At 45.4% G+C, this 20,237-nt stretch overlaps 1 protein-coding gene across 4 annotated transcripts in view; it reads right to left on the bottom strand.

Annotated features, from left to right (window-relative positions):
* Nucleotides 1–13,383, bottom strand: part of ANO1 (anoctamin 1) — a 70,939-nt gene extending 57,556 nt beyond the window's left edge. For 2 of the 4 annotated variants that reach the window (XM_085581246.1, XM_085581247.1), the window contains exon 1: nt 13,207–13,383. In XM_085581246.1, coding sequence (XP_085437372.1) covers nt 13,207–13,264 — 58 coding nt within the window. In that variant the 5' untranslated portion in view covers nt 13,265–13,383. The remainder of the gene's footprint in view (nt 1–13,206) is intronic. The other 2 variants (XM_085581244.1, XM_085581245.1) reach the window with 1 other exon arrangement.
* Between the last annotated feature and the right edge of the window lie 6,854 nt (nt 13,384–20,237).

Raw genomic sequence — 20,237 nt, 5'->3', positions numbered from 1 at the left:
TACATTACTGTATACTCTTAGAGGGTGGAAGCTCTTGATTTATTTCTTGCAGGGAAAGAACACTTCTTTCCCCCACCTGATTTCACCCTTCTGATGTGACAGGTCTTTGTCTGTTCCTCACATAAACCAGAGAACTCCTCGACTAAAACCAGACTCCGTGTAATTATTTTCCCTTAAAAATAAAGTCAATAAAACTGGCAAATATGAACAAAACTGGAACTGATCTATCAAAGAACTGTAAACAAATTTTCCTCCAGTGCACATTCTTCGCATTAAGGAATTACAATTGGTCAGTATTAAAACCAGACAAATGATGTGGTGCTTTGGTGAAAGAGGGGATGACACAACTCATGTGGACAACTTACAGAAATGGGTAAACGAGATGGTGCCTCAGCCCAGACAGCAATTAGCTTTTCAGAACTCGGTGTCTGGTGTCCAGCCCTGCATGGAGGGCCCCTACAGAACATCTCACATCAGAATTGGAACACCAGGCTTGGCCAGCTCCGCTTGAAAACTGGGTTTTGACCACAGCTTTGATGTGGCTGTGCACTTGGGTACATTGCCATGAAGTTTTAATTCTTGTTAAAACTGCAGGAGGGTGGAGCAAGGACACCAGGAGGGCTTAGGAGAAAAGTGGTGCCGTGGGGGCAATCTGGAAAGGGTTTCCTCTGCAGTGTAGCCAAAAACATTCAGAGGGATTTAAAAACTGTTTGCAGATGAATATCTGTACTTTTTTTTCTGAGAAGAAACTTTAAATTAAAATTAAATTGAGCAAATAAAGCAAGCTAGAGCTATTGAAATAGAAAGTGTATGGATCTTGGGAAGGGGAAAAGAGCAAGAGAAACACTTCACACTGGAAGGTGCACCCAGGAGGGCAAGTACACAAGAGTTTGAGTTTGAGTCTGAGCAAGAGCAAACTGTGTGTCAGAAACCAGTCTACCTACACCACATCAGCTGGACAGATGGAAAGAGAGATCTTACCTGTTAACATTGCTAAGACCAGATTCAGTACGAAGATTCATTTTGTTTCTTCATTATCTCTTCTTGGGGAGCAATTGAAACTCTCTTTTCCAGACCATGAATATCTACTTTTATTTGCTTTTGTCTCAGTGCAACCTGAGTGATGTCATGGTAGCCCAACAACAGCAAAACATTTCTCTCCCAATGCTATGAGGAGTCCATAGGCCAGGGCACCAGAATTCCCTGCCTTCCTGGACTGCTCCTCAGAGATCCCAACACCAGCACAGCACTGCTTCACGGGATTCTATCACCCAGTGGTATTGAGTCAACCAGAAAAGTGCCTTCAGACATGAAGTGAAGAAAAATCCCTGGCCTTCCCAGAAGGAAGTGCAGGGGGCAGTTCAAAGCTGAACCCTAAGAAAACCCTGGTCACAGAGGGGTTTGCCTTTTAATACGGTTTAGATTACAATCCTATCTGTCTCCACAGCTTTGATGAAAGTCGTGTTTTCCATGTCAACAGAAAGCAATGAACTAAAACATGAACTCAAAGAACTTGACACATGTACATGTCTCAAATGTACAAACAACTGACTGTTTCCATAGAAAAACCAGAGAACAAACTGAAATAACTCCAAAAAAATGAATTCCTAATCTTGTAATAAAGGCCACATGGTCAGCTCAAGTGAGTGCAGTACTGGAGAGGCAAAACTGATCAGTTTTACTCAAACACCAATACTGATTTCATCTCTTACTTCACCTTTTGTTCATCCCAGGACACATTCCTGTGGAAACTGCAGGACTCACCTTTTACTCAGCAGAGCATTGGCAGAATTAATTATTGAATGTTTAATCAAATCAAACAGTGAATGAACATACCCTGGAGTACAAGTTCATGGAAAACACAAAGCAAACCAAACATCATCGACTGAATTTTTGTGGCTGAATCCAAACCTCTTATCTGTACTTACGGGAACCATCCTGATCTGGGCTGCACACAAACTTATTTTGTACACCAGAGTCAAACACAGGTCAACAAAGCAGAAAATCAACAGAAATACCATTTGGAAGCTGGATATTACAAAAAACTCTTGTGAGATTTTAATACCATCAGACTCTGGATTTTGCCCTGATTTGGAAATAAACTGATTTTACAAATCCCACAAGCCAAAACTCAACCTTGCTTCCACTGGGCACCACTCTCAGCAAAAAGTCATTGATCAATAATCAGTGTCACTGTAATTTCAAGCAAGAAATAATACCAGCAAAGGCTTTGGATCTGAAAACCCATTTAGTTAAGAATATTTTATTGTGGAAAAGCATGTGGAAACAGAAAATAAGTTAAAATGATAAAGAGACCTGAATAGAAAGCCCATGGTTATAAATGGAACAGTCACTGTGAGCAGACAGTTCTGTACATCCACATCTGTTCCAGTTCAAAGCAGTTCATGTGAACCAGGGGAAGGAACTATTTTTTCCTTCAGTGCTGCAAACCTATCTGCAGTCTGGCCAGGGCACAGGGTAGGAAGAGGGAGAAACCATCATCACTGGTGGTTTCAATCCAAGTTTCAAGAGATGGAGCTGCCACCAACATCTCTTCTTGCTTTTTCATATTTTCTCCCCCATATTAAAACACACTTAGAAGAGAACAGCAACATTTGCAAACACTTGTGGCAATTAAAGCTGTTTATTTTTGCTAAAACCAGGCTTAACAAAAGCTCTGTTTTTGTTCCTCTGCTCACAGATAGTTTCTGTTTCACAACTGCCCCTTCTGGGGCCACTTTGATGATAACGTGGGAAAAACAGGCAGAACAGTTAAACAGGGAAATAAATATATAAAAATAACGAGGCTGCTTCAGGACTCTTTCAGGTTCCAGAAAAGCTCAGATTTCCTGCCTGTGGATAGCTGAAACATTTTATCTACCCAGTTTGGTCTTAGTTTCTCTAATATTCTCTTTTCTCCTTCCTTTGAATCTTAATATTTTTTTTTTTTAAGTAACAAAGTAACAAAGAAACCAGTGGCAAGAAAAATGTGGTGCGAAGAAACAGAAAGAGCACTCAAAAAAGGGGGAAAGCTGGAATTAACTCCCTGTTTTGCTCTGACAGCAACACCATACTTCAGAGGAAAGACACTCCCCTGTAATAATCTGGTAATGAAAAGTATTTATTTGCCTACTTACAATATTAAATGACTACACACATACAATATGTGGGATTTAAAAGCTTTTTTCTTTTTTTAACATCAGATCGTTCACATTGAGGTTGAAATATGTTTATAGGGTCCCTGAGTTTATTTGCCACAGGAAAAACATGAAACTTCCCGCAAACAACTCTGCTCCTGACGGAAAACCCGCTCAAGTCAGTCAATACTGAGTAATTGCTGGACTGAAATCAATCCCAAGCTCCCAGGAACTGCTTCAGCTGTGTTTTGCTGCAAAGACCTAGTGCCGTGATTGATGAGGAGCTGAAATCCTCAGCTACCATTAGACATTGCTTCCAAACTGGATGGCAAAGCCTCCGCTGGAGCAGAGCTCATGAGAAGCTCCCCGAAGGCAGAGATAGATCTTCACTTCAGCTAAAGAACCCTTAAAACCCCTCGCACAGATGCTCAGTGAATGAAGGGCAGGGCTGGGGAGATAAGCGCTGCTCATGCCAGATGGAGAAGGTGCCGTGGAAGGTGGGAAGCTGCTGCACATTTCCCTTAGACACAGAGGCATGGAAGCTGTCGGGGCACACACGAGGCTCTCCTGCTCAACTGCCCACTTGCTACCAAAACCAGGGCTATTTGAACACTTAAGTGCTTCTCTGGATGAGGGCCAGAGGGTACAGGGGATTGCAGGACACAGCCCCCAGGAACTATTCTGAGAAAATGTACTGAAAAGGGAGAAAAAGAAAAGCTTTCATTAATTTATATTATCAAGACAACAAAGATCTTGTTTTAGAAACTATAATCTGGTTCTTCTGAGAGTTTCTTAGCAAGATGCTACAAAAAGAAGCTTTAAAAATTAAATTATTTCATCTGCCATTTAGGAACTACTAGCTTTAAAAGGCTTAGATTTGATTTCTATGCCTCTGGTATGTAATGATGTTTAAAACCTAAACCAAAACCTGTTTCTGCTCTTCCTCTGGTAATTAGTAGATGGTTTCTGGTTTTCATTATCCAACTATTCATTTATATTGTTAGATGGGCTTAAATGGTTAAGATTAGTCAAAGATACTTTATCACAACACAAAAGAGACAAGTCATTACGGCACTGTAAGAACAGAGCACAATTTCTCTTGTAGCCAATGACTTGTCATTATTTTCAGTGTGTTTGAGAAAGCAGTTTCATGCTTAAAAGAAAATGATCAGCTGCAAATTTACAAAATAAGCTATTTATTTTTTTCAGTGTGATGGCACTCCTCAGTCCCCTACAAAGTAAGCAGCAGAGTGAATAAGCACGGGCCAGTAGCTCAAACTCCATTTCTGAAGTAAGGAGCACCTAGAACAGTTTTACCCTGTATGATCTGGGCCAGACACAGAGCACTCTGCTTGTTCCTCACCTACACAGTGCACAGGGTCTTATCCTGGACAAATGTTCTCTCAACTGGATCCATTTCAAGTGAACTAAAATGACAGTTTTGTTCTCTGTTGACATCAAACCCATCAATTCAACATATTCATTCTTGTCATATGCCAGAAGTTCTGCAACTTGAATGCAATGCAAATGGAGTGATGGGCTCTCACAATGTCTCCCTAAAGTTTGTGAAGTCTTCCAACATCTGTGGATACAGAAATACCTTCTAAAGCACATACAAAAGGGCTGGGACATGATTTTGGTGTTCAGCCTCTTAACCTGGGAGTTAAAGAAGGATCTCCTGTGTATCCTTGAGTACAATTGCTCCGAAACAGGATCTGTTTCTGTTCCAAGAGCCCAAACATCATCTAAAACACCTCAGAGCACATGAAGTCCAATATTTCTCCAAAATGACTGAATGTGAAATCTGTAGGAAGAGTTGTCTCTGTTAGCTGAAGTGTGTCCCGGCAATGTACCTCAAGCTGCTTTCTCATGCCTTTAGCTGGCCTCAGCTCTCTGGCAAATGGATTATTGACAGCAATAAAGATTCAAAGATGAAATAACATTTCAAATCTATGTCCCTGTCAATGCTATACCCTAAAAGACAAATTGTGGGAGCCTGCAAACAAAACCCTGCTAGTACAGTGCTGATACCCAAAACCCCAGAAACGTTGAAATATAAATTAAGGATTACTGAATTCACACCCTCTGTACAATCAGTTATGCTGATTTAAAAAAAAAAATGGAGTATATGGACACTCACTCTTCATTATTCTGTTTGCCAGTAGGAGAGGTATTCCCAAGACATATCCTGGAAAAGGAAATGGTGCTCAGCATGTTTTAACTTAGATTACTCACCATTTTTAATGAGTGAACAAAATTACAGCATCTTCTGCTACTGCTGTACAGAAGCAGCCTTAAATTTCACCCAAAGGAGACCTCTACCTAAAATTCCTGATAACAGTCATTTATTTTCAGGTCTGTTTGATTCAAATTTATGGTAGGTTTGGGGCAGAAGCATGATGAACTGACTGTATGCCCTAGGAGAATAAATTTGTGAACATATATTGCTTGAGATGATTAAAGAAAAGTAATGCTTTGGATGTTGGTCTGATGGACCTTAGGAATAGTGTGAGAGGAATAATTGACTGGAATCTCACTTTTCTTACTTAGTGATCAATTAACCTCAAGAATTCCACTTCTAATGATATTTTTTTTAAACACTTTGCACAGAGCTGCAAGGTCAACCACATTAGAGGCAGATGCAGAAAGCAGCTTTCCCCTCCATGCTGCCCATGCCATGTGTGAGACCCCTGAGGCACAACCCCAGAGCCAGCCCTTTCCCTCACTGACCCTGGAGCTGCAACTCCGACACCTGGCGAAAATCCTGGAAAAAGCCTGGTTCCACGTCCTTACTTTGTGACTCAGGCTCGTTTCTGTTTATGCTCTTGTGAGCTGAAGAATGATGATGACTAGTAGCTATATAGATAAATAAAGTATATTAAGTCACAGGAAGTAAAAAGGGAAAACCATTCATTTATTTTTAGTAACCTGTTCTTGCCATTCATCAGAAGAAGAACATCCAAAAGTTTGCAGTGAGATACAAGCATCTGGATGGGGTTTGCTGACCACATACCAGCATTCAGACTACTCACAGAGAAGCATTTGCCTTCTTTAGACTAGTCCCAGACTCGGTGCCAGGAACACAGGATACAGACAATAACGGAGTCATTTCCACTAGCAGGAAAGTGTGCTGTCATCACACAGGCTGCAGCTGCTTGGTCTCCCCCTTCCAGTGGTCCTGCAGTAGATTCCTCCCTACAGATGCACCTTGGCACCAGCTGGTACATCATGAACAAGGAAATTAATAGGAAAAGTGTGTGCTGTCCACACACCTTCCATCAGCAGTGCCCACACCAGGTCAAACACCAGGGAAAATAGCCCAAGGTCCAGGTTGCCTTCTCCATATGGAGAGCCCAAGTCCTGCATCCTGGTTGAGGCAATCCCCAGATGCAGAGAATGGACTGAAAGCAGCCTTGAGGAGGACTTGGGGTTGCTGGCTGAAGAGAAGCTCAACTTGAGCTGTCAAGGTTTGCTGGCAGCCCAAAAAGCCCAACATGTCCTGGGATGTCCCAAAAACAGCGTGGCAAACAGGGTGAGGGAGGGAATTCTGCCCTTCTACTCTGAAACACTGCATCCAGCTCTGGAGCCCCAACTTGGAAAGGATGTGGATGTGCTGGAATTAATCCAGAGGAGGCCATGGAAATGCCCCAAGGGCTGGAGCCATCTATAGAGCCAGGCTGGGTGAGCTGGAGCTGTTCAGCCTGGAGAAGAGAAGGTTTGGAGAGACCTTAGAGCTTCTTCCACTGCCTAAAGGGGCTCCAGGAGAGCTGAAGAGAGACTTTGGACAAGGGCCTGGAGTGCCCTTGGGGAATGGCTTCAAACAGGAAGGGTAGGTTCAGACGGGATATTGGGAAGGAATTGTTCCCTGTGAGGGTGGTGAGGCCCTGAAACAGATTCCCAGAGAATCTGTGGCTGCTTCATCCCTGGAAGTGTCCAAGACCAGTCTGGACAAGGCTTGGAGCAACCTGGGATCGTGGAAGATGTCCCTGCCCATGGCAGGGGGTGGAACAAGATGACCTTTAAGGCTCTTTCCAACACAAACCACACTGGGATTCTGTGACTGTGGCAATGCTAATCAAAACCAAAGAGATGATGATTAAATCTGGATCTGGATGCTCAACTCCCAGACACTGAGTGACCTCAGGACACCCACACACCTTCCCCTCCTCTTGCTGGTTTGCCAAAGCAGCACCAATCCAACAGTGGAAGACCTTTTGAGGCCAACAGTGCCGTGCTGCACTTGTGGTGAATTTAACAGGATTGCACAAAAGCTTCCATCTCTTATGGCCCGCAGAAGTAATTTTTTTTTTTCTGGGCAGTCATACCACAAGCATAAAGTCACACCATATTTTGAATCTTTGCCTTCCAAAATCTGGGAAGAATTGCAAGGCATGCTCATCGACATGTCTTGTGGTACGTGGGCAGCAAAGATGCCAAAGTGCAAATGGTCAGATACAAATACGCAAAAGGTTTTTCTCTGACTGTCAGTGTTGCTCTGGACAAGTGTCTTTAACCACCCTTACTTCAAAGTAGTAAAAACTCTAAAACTTTGAATGATGCTTAGCCCTGAAACTTCTACCTTGGCTCCCTTTTCACTTCTTAAGAAAATTATAGAACTACAATATCATGTTGAAAAGCAGAGTTTAAAATGTATTCAGAGTTCATTATTTTACCTCCATGATGTCACTGAAGTCACTATCTGCTCGCTCTTCCTATTCAATTTTTAACAGTGTGTCCTGAATCTGCTCTGAAAATGTAATTTAGTTGCTAGACTTTTTCCTTTTTTCACTAATTGAATGCTGTGGAATGAATTTCTCTCTCCCGGCACATTTTCTCTTAGTAAACTTTAGTTATCAACACATGGATCCCTATTGCACATTGCAAGCTTGTTCTGCAAGCAAGATATCAGCTGACGTCAATGAAGATGTAAAAGGGACACCAAATATTTTGCAGCATGTTTAGAAAACAGAGATTTTTCTTGTTTTGGTCTGTACTCATCAGGATACAAATAGAGGGAGAGGTAAACCAGCAGGACTGGGAGCCAGGAATACATAACTCAGATTGTTGTGTATCACTAATGTCATGGTAGAAGTCCAGTAATCTATAGGATATGAAAAAAGCAGTTGATACCTGCTAACCACTTAGGCTTTTCATAACAGAGTTCAGGTTTTTAAACTCCCACAGAGCACTTACAGTTGTGTGGAAAAAGTCATAGGTGTTTGTGTCAGTTTGAAAAAAGAAAAGAGCTGCAGTCTGAAAGGCCATCTCAGTAATTGTATAAATTATTAATATACCACAGATAGGAATAAGAATGTACATCCAGGTCCTTGCACAGATAGAGCTGCCAAGAATAAATCAGATATGTAGATAAGGTAAGCAGGCAAAGATATTAAAGAGGAATGGCACTGGGTCTGGTGTTACTGCTATCTTTCCATCAGCTCAAATCTGGAAATAGTTTCCGTAATGGCTGGAAGGACAGACTGACACAGAAAGTTCAAAAAATGTGAACTGTGGGAGTCCAAAGAAGACAGCAAACACTAGCATGTGGGCCAGTCACAGAGGAGAGGCAGGGACAAGCCACTGGAAAGAGCAAAGGAAGCTGGAACACATGGAGCAGCACAAAGGCATGGAACAAAGACAAGATGAGGACGGAGAGGGGACACAGGTCAGCTGCTGCAGAGAAAGGCTAAAGGTGCAGGGAGGTTAGGGAGCAGGGAGAAGGGCTGGCCCTCCCACCAGGATGTAGTACTACTTTCAGAAATAGAGGGATGAGGGATACGAATCAAAGGCTAAACCAAATAAATAAGAATCTATTTCCCTGAGGGCATGTGGGCTCGCCCAGGACTAAACCTGGTGACTAATGCAGAGGAGCTCTGCTTCCTGTGTATTCCCAGCCCCCCGGGCCAGGCAGACATTGTGGTTGTTGCTAAAAGGCCCACATTGACCATAAATTACCTCGCAGGAACAATGGAGACACCACTATCTCTGTGCTCTTCAAAGCACCAGAACAAAGTGGCGCAGTGTTAGTGGCATTGCTCAGACCTAACAGCTGGCACAAGATGACTTAGCACCACTGAAAATAACCCCGTGACAGGGCCCCAGCAAAGCTGCCAACCCCTGAAAATTTGTCATTTGTAAAGCCCCTTCCCTTTGGGATTTGTACCTATGACAGAACTGCAGGTCTTGTCCTGATCTCCAGTTTGGCTGCAAACATGGGTGAGGTCAGGGAGGCAAATAATGCCACGCCAGCTGAACACCTCCTGCAGTCTCAGAAATCATACAGAGCTCTTTCATCCCACTTTGCTGACATGGCTTGTATAATAAAATGTGAGGCTGTGAAGCAGAAGGGCTTTGTCAGAATCCCTGAAAACACTCACAAGAAATAAGGAGTGTGGTGACTTCTGTTCCTAGAGCTCACCAAACCAGTGGTGCACCTATGCCCTGACCCAAGAATTCTATATGAAATGCAAGTTTTGATAGTGTAGATGTACTTCAAATTCCCAGTCATCTTGCTTGAGGACACTGCCAAGGACTTTGGACAGGCTTTCCTCTGGAGCCTGCTTGGTGCCTTTGGCTTTCCCAGATCTCACCCCTGCGCTGACTGCCCTCTGCGGCAAATGAGGATATTAGCAGAGGGATCAGCCTTCCAAAGGCACAGGGCAAAGATTCACGAGTACCTGTACAAGAGGGAGAAAGCTGCTGAGCACTGTGTGGAGGCTAAGGGGTTCTCTTTGCCCAGGAGTCACAGACCTTGCTGTACAGTGTGATACAAGCACCTCTTCAGCACTGTGACCTCTGTGAGAACAGCTCCTTCCTGCTGGAGAGGTTTCTGGTCAGAGCTGTATCCCAGGGGACCTCACCCAGGACCCAGCTGTGTAAGATGTCAACCATGCCCTGGTTAGTGCCAAGTATCCCCAATAAAATGAGAGTGGGTCCAAATTTGGCTTTCATCAGCCTTTCACACAGTAAAGCTTTTCCTGCCTATCACAGCCCCTTCCTTTCTTCCTCTCCCCAAAGTGATCCTAATTAAAAGTGAGCCTTATTTTCCAACCACAGCACATCCCCAAGCATTTCCTTTTCTCAAAACTGCCAGAACCCAAAGGGTGCAATTCGAGTCAAAAGGAACATTTTTCCCTTCTCGATGCCAACAAACACTGCTGCTTCCCAGGGTTACCCTGCTGCCTGCTTCTGTTTTGGCACGTTGCTTTCCCCCATATTTCACATCACACACCCATGCAACCTCGGCGTGTGGCCCCAGAGCTCTCCACCATCCTCCCAGCACATCCACCACACGATGCCCCATTTCCCACACCCTGATGCCCTGCCAGAGCTCCCAGGGACTGCCAGGCTGCCCTGCTTGCTGCCAGCCTGGGGCAGGACAGGGAATGCTCCCCGTGGCACATGCCTGCAGCCCGGCACCAAGTCAGAGCCCTGCCCTGGCCCTGTGCACGCTCACCCCCAGGAATTAATAAGTTATTACGACAAATTAAAATATTAAGTTAATGATGTGCATGACTGCAAGTTACCGAGCTGGAAAAGAAGTCCTAATTAAATCAATACAGTTATTAGTCCCTTGTCATCTCTGATTAATTATTAGCTTAATATGCTCCATCATTTTCACTGTTAATGGAAGGAGCTGCAGTGCTACCAGGGAAAGATGGGCTGTACACACCAGAAACCCATGGAGACATGCTGGAACTCCCAGCTCTGGGCTGGACAAGGTCTTGCAGAGAAGAGAGGAAGAAATATTTCATTTTTGGGGGCACTGGTCTGACATAATTTAAGTTTGTTTTCAAAGGGGGCAGATGTTTGCTCAGGGGATTTTTGACTGCTGAAAGGTTAAGGGGTAAAGATTTGACTTCTAAAGCTGGGCTTAGTCCCGGGCACTTGTCCCAGTGCCTCCAAGCTTTTCTCTCCAGTGACAGGATATCACCACAGTCCTTTCAGGAGCCAACATGCCCCTGCCTTACCCCAGAGCCCACCCCAGTTGTGACCCTCACCCCATCCTCAGCAGATGCACTCATTACGCCATGCACAGAGAAGGAGTGGGCACCACAATAAACTGGCAGGCATCAGCTGTGGTGCCTGGCTCCTCAGGGCACAGATGTAGCTCAGGACACCTGTCCTTTCATGCCACCGACAGGGCCAAAAATAATGTGTTGAGCTCACTTTTCTCCTCTGTAGCAATAACTGAAACAGTACTTTGGGTTGAGGCAACAGATAGTATCTACCCAGAGCCCAGGGGAACAGTTTCCCTTCTGCTTTGCTGTCTTCCATCATCCTTTCGCTGCACCCAACTTTTTCCTAACTCCTTGCAATGAGAAGGTTTCCTTTGCTGTCTGCAGGAGGATTTATTTGAATGCAAAAACTTCAAGGATAGGTCTCTACGTGTCTCTCCAGCAAGTCACAAAATGAATTTATACCACAAATGCTGCTATGTCATTAGACAGGAGCTTCATTTTAGAAACAGCTTTTACAAACAAGCTCTTTTGGATAGGTTATCAGTAGAAATACAAACACATGCTGCCAAGAGCAAAACTGCTCCTTGAACTCATCAATGAAGTTGTTCATGCTGCTAAGGGGTGATTCAGTAAATTAAATAATGTCATTGCAAAAGACTGTGCTTCTCAAAGATAAAAAGCCACTCAAATGATTTCTCAGGATCTCACCACCCTATCACTGTGATTACCTCGTGATAAATTGCCACCTGCCCCATGAGTAATGGTAGTTCCAGTGCTATTTTATCATTTAGTCCTCTTACTGATATCTCTGTTAGTGTACTGCCACAACACTTGAGCCTCCCATGATCTACTTGCCTTCCATTGCAGTTGTGCAAAGTTGGAGCTCCTTGTTTCCAGGAAGAAGTTAAGGTGGGACAACCAGTATCATGCAGAAACCCTGTCCCCTGCTCCTTAGATATAAAGCCCACCTGTTTTATTTCAGACATTAACGAAAAAGTTTAAATTCTGAACACTCTGGCCAGCCTAGGTTTGATGAGTAAACAGCACTTCTTCTAGAAATGGGCTGAACTCCAGTGAAATATTTGGCTATTTAATGAGCAGGCTCTAGGATCACGGTTTTCGTGGGAATCCAAAAAGAGGGAGTAAAGAAAAGGGCTCCCTGCGCTATTCTTAGCTGCAAACAGCTAGATTTGGAATTTTGATTGTAAAGCATGGAATTTATAAATGGTGCCATGCTAAATTTACTTCATTTGTATACAATTCAGCCGGATAATCAGAAGTGTTCCAGCACGTTCCTGGTTAGCATCTCAGTTCTGGTTTTATTGTCTCCAAGCTAGTAGAAAAAATGCATTCAGTAAATAGTGTTTGCAAAATTTGTGTCCCAGTGCGTGTGCACGAAGGTTTTCTATACACAGATTTTATACAAACGCGCATGTGGGTGCACATGCATGCACACAGACACTGAGCCGTGATTTATTTCCAGAGGGAAGCCAAGGAAATTCCCACCCCCTACCACTTAAATGATCTGCTCATTGGCTCCAAACATTCTGCAACTTCTCAGCCAAGGAATGTATTTTCCCCTTCCAATATATATAATTTCTTTTGCTGAACACATTAGTTAATGATAGTGAGATACATGATTTATTCCGTTCTATAAAAACATTACTGACAATCTCAGACAGATCCATTTCATTTAGCAAGTTGGTTTTTTTTTTTTTTTTAGCTCGTCTTCCGCGGCACGGTGTGAATTAACAGCAATCATCAACTCAAGGATTTGTCACATATACTTGGTACTCCGGCAATTTTTCATAATTAGATTGGCCTCCCGCGGTTAGACGAGCTTTTAATTATGATATTAATATAGGTTAAAAGGACTTCACACTGTTTTACGCTTTGGGAGGCGGGAGGAGGAAAGCGGGAGGTGGGAGACGAGCTATTTCATTTCACTGGTACTCGGTGGCGATTATTTCTGGATTTTTAAAAATAGTCGATGAAACGCTAATAATAAATCCCTTATCGGGGCGGCCGCCCGCCGAGCCCGTCCCCGGCCGGGCAGGAGCGCGCCCTCATCCCGCACCTTCCCCAGCGCGGCGGCGGCCGAGACTTACGCGGTCCCCAGGGCGCGGCGGCCGGCAGCCTGCGCAGGTGGATCTCATCCTTCTCCATCGCCCGTCCGAGCTCCGCAGCCCGCCTGCCACTTGGTACCAAAGTGAACTTGCCAGGATCCCTCCTCTCGCCGCTCCTCCTCCCTCGCACCCCCCCGCGCTGCTGCCGGGGCGGGCGCGCTGCTCCGGGAGCGGCTCCGCGCAGCGCCCCGCCGCCCCCGGGCACATTTAAACGCGAGCGCCGGGCGGCAGCCGGCCCGGCACGCCGGAGCGCGGCCCTCCGCGGGGAGCCGGCCCTCCTCCCGCCCTGCCCGGCCCTGCCCTGCCCTGCCGGTGACGCCGCGGCTCTCCCCGCCCGGCCGCCCCCCGCAGTCCCCGCGCAATCCCCGCGCGTACCCGCGGCGGGGCTGACCTTGGGCGCGGGGCGGCGGCGCCGGAGCGACGGCGGCAGCTGCGGGCGGGGACAGCGCGGCCGCGAAGGTCAGCGCGCCCTGCGCTGCGCCGCGCCCCGCGCTCGGAACCCCCCGCGCCGCTTCCAGGGCTTTTTATTTTATCTTTATTTATTTATTTATTTATTTATTATTTTTTGCCCCTGCACTTTCCCGTTTTTCCCGAGGTGAAGAGGAAAAGCGAGGCTGGTTTTGCTGCTGAAGCCCCGCGATCGTTTCCCCTTTGCCCAAAGTGCGGGCTTGGACACCCCCCGTGTTTCTCACAGTCCCGGTGGGAAAGGTGACGAGATTCCCAGCTGCGAGAGCAGGGTTAAAGTTCTCCATCCTCTGTGCCGGCAGCCAGGGCAGCCCGTCTCCCGGGAAAGCTTCTTCTCCCAGGTCTGGTCCTGGAGGGATGCTCCGAATGTCGCCATAGACACCAACAAACTCGGGCCCCCAAAGAACAAATTTTTAAACTTTTTTTTTTAGAAATGTGAGGTGTAAAATAGCTGGCGCTCACTTTTTACACCTCCCGCTGTGTGGCTACAGTATTTGTACAGGGGGTGGAGTAGGATTTCAGGTCATTCCCCTTTTCAGCGCCCCACAGGGATTCCCTGGTCCTCTCCAAAGTTTCAGCCTGAGCCCGTGCTGTGCTGCAGAAACCTACTCAGGCAAACCTGACACAGATATCTCTGCACCATTCTCTGACTGCTTTCTCTCTTTTTTTTTTTTTTTTTTTTTAAATTGTAATCTCAGACCAGCACTTAACCCTCAAAAATGCAAAGCCAGGAGTATGCAAGGGCTCTGCCAGAAGGAAAGAGGCTCAGCAGGCTTCCCAACTTCTGGCAGGCAGCCCCCGAGTGTCCCACATTTGCAAGTTCCTCTCACTGCCATGCTCTTGCTGTACCCAGGTCCTTCCTGGCCCACTTGCATCCAGGGAAATTGCAGGGCCATTGCTGAGTGGCATCTTGCAGGTGGCACTCACCCCTAGGCTACAGATAATGGTTCTAATTCCATTCTGAATTCCCCTTTGCTACTGAATATGTTGGGGGTTATGGCTTGGGTGTCTCTGTGGGGCTGTTTTTTGGAGAACTGTAAAAGCATCTTTCCTGGGTTGGTTGGGGGTTTGACAGCAGAGGCAGAAAGCACAGTGTGGTAAATGCATGAACAAGGAAACTTACGTATGTGGATTTTCCCTTCATGGAATATAAGCCCTAGAGGCCCTGAGTCAGGATGGTTTCAGGCAACATTTCCTATCTTTTTTGCTCCATTTTAACTTTTGGTCTGGTTTTGGGACAGTTTGGATGGGACTATTTTTAAAGTGCACATCACTGGGTTTAATTTTAGCAGGGGAAGGGGCAAGCAGATTGTGTTGCACCAAAGCCTTACTCACCAGTTCTCTTAACCCCCAGATCAAAGGCACTTGGGAACATGCTCTTTTCCCTTCGCCTGTAATTAATTTATTCTGGATGAAGATGTGCCACAGACCCAAATGTGGGCACAGGACCAATACATATATTTGTTTTACAAATGTGAGACACAAAGAGAGATCTGGGAATCGTGCTAGATTCCAGTATCCCATCTCATCATGACCACAAGCTCTGTGAGCATCTGCTGGATAGAGCTGGGATGGGAATTCAACCTGGATTTATGCACAGGGTCTTCATCATTGAAGTGCCACCTTTCCTCGTGGACAGTAGGCTTTCAGCAGGCTTTCCCTACTGAAAGCCCAGCCAGAGGTAGATCAGCTGATTCATGACATTATTTTGTAGCAGGTTTTAGGAAGTTTTTATCTGATGAGTCAGATTTTGAGAATTAAAATGTGTTTTCAGGTGTGTATTCCAGCTTCACTCCTGAAAAAAAATAAAGCTGACATTACTGCCTCATTTGAGATGTTTAAGTCTTAATGAGCAATAATTTATCTTGGTGTCCTGAAAATTAAAATACATTAATTTCCTGGTATTATTTTAGAAGGTCCTAGGCTGACATGATTTGAGTGGAAATGTAAAAATCTCAGCGCAGTGTGGAACCTGTGCTCCACCCTGTAATACTGAGAGGCAGGACAACAAATTCCCATCCCACAGCTCTAGATGAGCTCTGGCAGATCCTTTAGCTTCTCTGGAGAAGCCCATCGTTGGAAACTGCTGTAAAGATAACAAGAGAGTTAAAGAAACCATGCTAAAGAAATCATGAGTCTGGGCAGAGCCTGCCTGACCTCCATCCCCCTCCACTACTTCCCCACAGTATTCCTTTTGCCTGTCGATATTCCCTCCCCTGCGTGGGCATATGGGTTTTGTAATTGGGCTAACAAGTGCCGGACCACTCACCTGAGGTGACAGAGCCACTCTGTGGGACTGCTCAGACTCCAACAGGCACAGACGAAATGCGATTTTTCTTCTCAAGAGCCCTACGAGCTAAAATCAGCTGCTGGGATGACAGGAAGCAGAGACTCCAGCTCCAGTTTTCTTCCTCAGCCTGTGATAAACCCAGCATGCCATCTCAACACATACTTGTGAGAAGAATGGCGAGGGCATGGAGAACCCTCTGTCTGTGCAATAAAACAAAAATGCTCTCCCAGCAGTGAGGAAGACGACAGCGGGTCTTGGCACCCCCACCTCCAGTGAGTGCTCTTGCTGGAAATATTTACAGTCTGTGAAATTAATTGTGTGCCTTCTGAACAATAATAATGCAGCTCTGGGCTGCTGTGCTCTGGAGTGGAGGCTCTGTGTGCTCAGGGTGTTCGTGCTCTGAGGAAATGCCTGTGTGTGGCACTTGCCCCACCACCCCAAATGGCAAACGACCACCCACCCACCCCTCTGCCTTGGAGTTGCATCTGGACTGTTTTTCTGAAGTCTTTTATGCTTTTGAGGGGTGCTCAGAGCAGGCAGGGCTCCACTGCAGCTCTGCTCTCAGCTGGGGCACCCAGAGATAAGAGCCCAAGTCCCTGGCAGGCACCCGGGGCAGCGTGAACACAATCACATGATGGTGAAACAAACCCTGGCTGTGACAGCAGCACAGCCCCTGCCCCTCTCCTTCCCCACCACACACAGCACGCTGCCTGCCTGTCACGGCCTCACAGGCAAAAAGAAAAGAGGATATGTTGTGTAGAATCAGGTTCCAGAGAGCCCTGAAACCACTGGCAGCGCAGGAAAGGTAAACAGGGAGCGATAAGTCACAGTATAAAAGTTAAGGCATGCCCAGAGGAATTAGCAGGTGGCAAGATTAAATAAATAGGATGGCTGGTTTTGTCATGTAATGCACTAAAACCATAGGATTATTAAGTAAATTACTATATGCCAGTAAAACAATACACAGAGCAAACCTATACACAGAATACAGAACACTGTTACATTGTCATGAGATACAAATTAAGCCAGAAGCTTTTTTTTTTAAAAAAAAAAAAAGGGATGAGAATTATTTACCAAAAAGCTGCTCCAATGGCGTCTACTGTACAAAGGAGTCTGACTGTAATTTTCAGCTTAGTAAGCTCTCAAAGCCCTGGTGGTTGGAGAGACACTTGTGGGGATGTTCTATTTCTGATCTCCTTTCATTGCTGCTTACCCCTGACAGATAGTGGGTCCTGGGGGAGGTGGACCTGCGAGTATGGCAAGTTCTTTTGGCTCTGTAGCACTCAGCATTTACATAGAGCTCATGTACCTAAAGCACAGTTTGTTTTGAACTCATTTAGGTCTGTTACATCTGTGAGCAGTCTCTGCTTATTTTTTAATTTTTTCCCTTTTTTTTTTTTTTTTTTTTTTTAGTGATTTAACATTTTGCAAAGCTCAGTGAGGAAAAAAATTGTACTCCTTGTAAATAGCAATGCCCAGGAGGAGCAGGACTATTCCCTTCCTTAGGTCCCTACAAAATACTTTCACCAGCTGCTGGCAGCCACGAATCTGGGAAACACCCCGGTTTTTCCCATCAATGCTGACGAAGTTTCCGAGTGTCGGAGCACCTCCCACTTCTTCCCCGCGCGGTTTGCAGTCGCAAGGAGCACGGGCCGGCTTTGGAAGGAGTTCGGGGGATGCCGAGAGCCGCGCTGCCGGGAGCGGCTCTGACTCCGGCCGGCTGAGTCACGGCCGCTCCCGCTGCTCGGGGAAGGAAAGTCTGACAGCGCTGCCGCAGCTGCAGCGGCCAGAGGGGCGGGAGGGGAACAGAGCCCGCTCCCGCTTCTTTTGAACCCTCTGCTATTGCATCCAGTCTCCCTCTCAGTCCCAAAGCTGGTGGAACCGGAGCCAAACTACTGCGGGTGCGAGTTTCGGTGAGATCGCCATCGTCCGTCTCCATCTCCTGTGGGATCCTGGCGCTGTGCTTAAAATTATCCATGCTTTTAGAAGTTTTCCCTAATCCCAAACACTTCTTGCCATAGGGAAGACAATTGGCCCATGGCCATTTCCATCAGACACGGCAACCTGTGTTCCCTGCTCTTTGGTCTTTGTGACTAACAGCAGCACAAACCTTCTTGAACTGAATCTTCAGGTAACCATGAGAGGAAAAATCAGAATGGTTCTTAAAATTTACTTTAGTTTTGTTTGTTGTTGTTTTTATTTTTACTTTTGTTTTTGGTTTTTTTTTTTCATTTTGTTTTCCTTTGGTTGTACAGTCCAAAGCAAAAATTAGCCCACAGTGTTTCCATCTTCCAGCATGCTGCACCCTACTTCTGTGTCTTTGGTGTTCAGCGGTGAAGGTAAAAAAATGATACAAAATCACTTAGCAGAAGCTACCTGTAGAGATTTACTCACTTGAATCACAAGGAGGAAGAAAGGGTGAAGCATTTACTTGTGACTCCCCTCCAAGTCTTTGCATTTATAGGAGGCATCATCTCCCTCAACACACATTTACCCCAGGTGTTTACTGCGACTTCATATTGAATCTGCAATGGTTTCACCATTTGTAATGGAAGCAGCAAAGGCTTTTATTGTAAAATACAAAGAACGACAAAGAGTGAGTCAGGTTAATACTTTAAGTGGCTTGGGTACTGGGAGGCTGCAGCCCCATATGCTACAGTCATTCTACAGCATATTTAGCATCCTGCATGCACTGGCAGGCCACTGAGAGGCAAGGTTTTAACACTTCATTAACTGTGATGGGAGTTTTGCCATCAGCAGTGATGGTTTTCACATGCCAGGACCTAAATATTTCATATTCTCCTTCCTTATCAGCAGATATCCACTAAAACTGCTCAAGATTTGTTATGCACTGGAGATTAGAGACTCTGTAAAGCTCAGAGTTTTGACAGCACTTGCCAAAGGAGGTGCTGGTTCTTCCAGAACCCAGAGACCAACCCATGGGGTTTTGCTCCTTGTCCATCCCTGAGACATCACCGATGAAATTCCACATAAGACTATCTCTGAAATGTAGGTTTCAATTCTGTACTTCCATTTATTCAGTTCCAACTGGTGGTTACATCTTTTTGTATGTTTCATAGATTTTTTTTTTGGTTTTTTTTTTTTTTTTAAACTCCACAGTATATCTCCAAGGTGTTTGTGGTTTAAACACCTGAATCATGAACTGAGTCGGAATCTCTGTGAAGATTCCCTGAAAACAGGAGAACAATGAGCTGAGAATCCAGTCCAGGGCTGAGTCAGAGGCAGGTTCAGAGACGTTCACGAATATTTTCCAAAGCACAGACATCTATGGCCTGCATGAGAAACTGCATGAGAGTGGTGAGCTGGTTAAAGGAGCAGCTGTATTCACTTTTTCAGCCTCAGAACTCTGTGTTTCTGCAGGACAGGTACTGAGAGGAAGAAACAGAGACAAAAGTGAAGGATGTTTCAATATGAAATCACCCCCCCTTAGACTGATCTTAGCATGAGAGAGCATCACCTGCAGCAGCTGAGTCCTGCTGAGGTGATCAGGTATGGCCATGTCCTCACGTGCATGTATTTGAATATCAAATGGGTCCAGGAAAGAATATAGACTTTTTTATATTGTGCTTTGGATCCATAAAAATCAAATAATGCAGCAGTGATTGTTTCCTGGTGAGGCTGAGTGCTGCATACCTTCCTGTATTATATCTGTAAATATAAGTAGCCGGTCTATATCCAGATGGGTAATCAGGATTACCAAAGACAAGCCATTTGTTACTGTACACAAAGGTGCCATAAAAATGCACCACTCGCAGCAAACACTGGTGTTTGAAAAACAAGCAGCCAGCACTGGGTCCTGTGTGATCCCAACAGCTCCCGGAAAAATCAGTGTAGGAAGGCAGGCAAAGCCAGAGGGGATGACAAAACCGAGGTGACACCAAAAAAGCAGAGCTGTGGCCTAAATTTAGTAATAAGAGGGGAGAGCTGGACAAGAAGGGATAAAAAATTGTGATAAACAAAGTTTGCAAAATCCTTGTGTCTTATTCAGTGTGACTAATCCAAAGTCAAACTCCTCTGATGAGCTGTTGGCTCTTGTCAGGGCAGCTGTGACATCCAGGCAATTCCTTCAGCTCTAATGCCCCCTTCTCCATGGAATCTTAATAAATCTTTTTAATTGCACCACTTAGGAGCAAATCTGTCATGGGAGGATTTTTTGTAGCTCCCTTACAGACTGTCAGATCTGTCTGCAAGAAGAGAAGAAAGGGTGTTCAGCTGCTATTTCTGTCAGGACTGAGAT

This window comes from Lonchura striata, chromosome 5 (genome assembly GCF_050655825.1).
Source record: "Lonchura striata isolate lonStrDom1 chromosome 5, ASM5065582v1, whole genome shotgun sequence".
In the NCBI taxonomy this organism is placed as follows: domain Eukaryota; kingdom Metazoa; phylum Chordata; class Aves; order Passeriformes; family Estrildidae; genus Lonchura; species Lonchura striata.
Note: the sequence above shows the minus strand (reverse complement) of the source record. Positions and strands in the feature narration are given on the sequence as shown.